General features: G+C 34.9%; 1 protein-coding gene across 2 annotated transcripts in view; it reads left to right on the top strand.

Moving 5' to 3' along the window:
- The window catches only part of LOC122264552 (uncharacterized), a 34,205-nt gene extending 31,997 nt beyond the window's left edge, over positions 1-2,208 (top strand). For both annotated transcript variants that reach the window (XM_043033499.2, XM_043033498.2), the window contains exon 18: positions 541-2,208. In XM_043033499.2, coding sequence (XP_042889433.2) covers positions 541-615 — 75 coding nt within the window. In that variant the 3' untranslated portion in view covers positions 616-2,208. The remainder of the gene's footprint in view (positions 1-540) is intronic.
- Positions 2,209-2,500: the final 292 nt, after the last annotated feature.

The following is a 2,500-nucleotide window of genomic DNA, read 5'->3' as shown; positions in this document are numbered from 1 at the left end:
ATGTTTTTTATTCTTTTTGTTTTGTTTTGTTTATTGACCACTTTCACTTCCTCAGAATTATGCTATACACTCACAGGTATGAAACCGACAAGTTGGGGGGGGGAGGGGTAAGAAAGTTTTGAAGCAGGCATTATTGCCCTTATCAATGTTCAAGCACTCTCAAAGGAAAAAAATGTAAAAAATAAAATTATGATATAGTAAAAATGAAGATTGAAATCCTTGGTTTTCCAAACTTAGCATTTTGTGAATTAATGCATTTTTCTCGTAACCGTTTGGTCGTGGATAGCATCATTTGCTGTCAAGGCAAGCAATAGGCCTAGATGTGGATGGGCCAGGCCATATATGATAATACCGACACAAAGCTGTATGAACTTATCTAAAAATACTGTGGCCAAAGGGTTAAGTTTTGAAAGTGATAACTCTAAAGAGAAATTGAATATCAGGCCTAGTTAATGTGAAATATATTAGAAAATATATGAGTCTTTAGTATTTCAGGGAATGCTTTTGATTGTAATCATCAGTGTTATGACTTTTTTCCAGATGAAGTTGAAGAAAATGCAGAAACTCATGAAAGTGACAGACTTTGAGAAGTTCCTGGAAAAAATTCATCGGTGAAGGAAACATACATGGTGGAGACAAGCAGTCTCTCTCACTTCCAGTCCAAGAAAAGAAAAAGAAAAATATGAAGACAGTGTCTGATACTTTGTGATGATTTTAAAACTAAGTCTAAATCCTCTACAATATATCTGGTTAGAAGCTATTTTTTGGTAATTGATGATGTGAGTGATGATGTAGCATGCCTTCAGAGGGAGAATTGGAGTAATTATTGCCAATTTGGGTCTCCTTTATTTCTCTCTTTTCCTCATCTCTGTCCCATTTTCATGCTCCTCTCCTTTATTCCATAGGTTACTACTAATCCTCAGTCAGACTCCTCTCCTAATCTTGTCTTTCTTCACATTTAATGACTTAGGCTATCCTGTTTCCAAATCCAATTGTTGACGGTGCTTGAAGGAGGGATGGCTGTCTTCCCACCAAAGCTTTAATAAATGCAAACAAAGAGAAAGAAAAAAAAAAAATTGAGATGGGCTGCACATAAATTCTCAGGACAGAATCCCACAAAATTATTAGGATTCTTTGTGTGCTCAGCTTCCTTGCAATGGGTGTGGGGATCCCAGTTCCTCATGGCAATAACAACTTGTCTGTATTGGAAGCATATGTGCTTTAGTGCCATGGGAAAAATAGCATGTATCATTACTTTTATTTATATATTTTTTTATTTATTATTATTTTTGTTTGAATATATCAGGCTAGTGACTTAATACTTGGTGCTTGTGGATGTTGAAGTGACATTTTACAAAAGGTTGATATAGAAAGAGAAAAAGAAGCGTCATTTTCTCTTTTCCTTCATGTCTGTGTGCTGTGACTTACCTCATGTTTTGTATGTATATATTTATTATTTTCCTCCTTGGAGACCAAGGTTTATATAGAAAATGCATGACAAGGAGAGAGATGACATTTTTTTTTCCATGAAAAGTCCACAATATCACATTTAGTTGACAGTATTATTTGAGGGTGGGGATACATTGAGAGGCAATGCAGTTTGCTGTGTGTTTTTCATATTTTTATACTGTAGTTTTTACTTTGTTACCAAAGATTTGATGTAATATCAACAAATATTGCAGAATGCCACAGATTTCTGTGAAATTGGTGTGCTGTGTACTTTCTCATGGAAAGTGCTATTGATATTTATGCACAATTTCTTGAACTCGCCATTTGGAGTTTGCCATCAATTTTGGTTGGTTTCTGATGTAAAGGTCATCTCTAGCTCTTTCTTTTCCCTGTGTGCATTAATGTGATCACCTTATGTATTTAGCCACTGATAATTTTGTTACAAATTGATATGTATATAATCTATGTAATAAGTATAGTTTTCATATAATCTGTTAGTTTTCTCTTAACATGCACACCATACCTTATAATATTTTATTTTTTCCCATATATATGCTGAAATGAAATTGTTCTCATGTTACTACAACTTCATAATTCTTTCTATATTAGTCATATCATGTACAAAAGTAATAATATCTGTCATATATTTTTATATCATGCAATGGAGCCCTAGATATATTTTGTATTCAGAAGTGATAGCAAAATAATCTGAATTGGCTGTGTATTACAAAGAAATGCAAATAGAATTGTCTCCATGAATGCCTCCACTCTTATTATTTTAAATCCTAACAGACAGTCTTAACCCATTCCCGACGGAGCACACGCTACGCAAAAACTCCTATGCCGGGCGATTGCAATATTGCATTGTAATCGTCACACTGGCATGACGCCCCGGCATCGGGAATTTAGCTGTTCACACGAGTGTGACGCACCTTCATCATTGGTTTAAGTATTTTAACCCATTCATGCTGGGGCATTCCAGCCTTGCAAGTTGCAATACTGAGGCTCTTGAACACATAGGTTTAAACCAATTAAATGATTGACGCCGTAT

The sequence above is a fragment of the Penaeus japonicus genome, unplaced genomic scaffold (genome assembly GCF_977035675.1).
Source record: "Penaeus japonicus unplaced genomic scaffold, GWHDUDI00000001_assembly GWHDUDI00000014, whole genome shotgun sequence".
NCBI classification, from domain to species: domain Eukaryota; kingdom Metazoa; phylum Arthropoda; class Malacostraca; order Decapoda; family Penaeidae; genus Penaeus; species Penaeus japonicus.
Note: the sequence above shows the minus strand (reverse complement) of the source record. Positions and strands in the feature narration are given on the sequence as shown.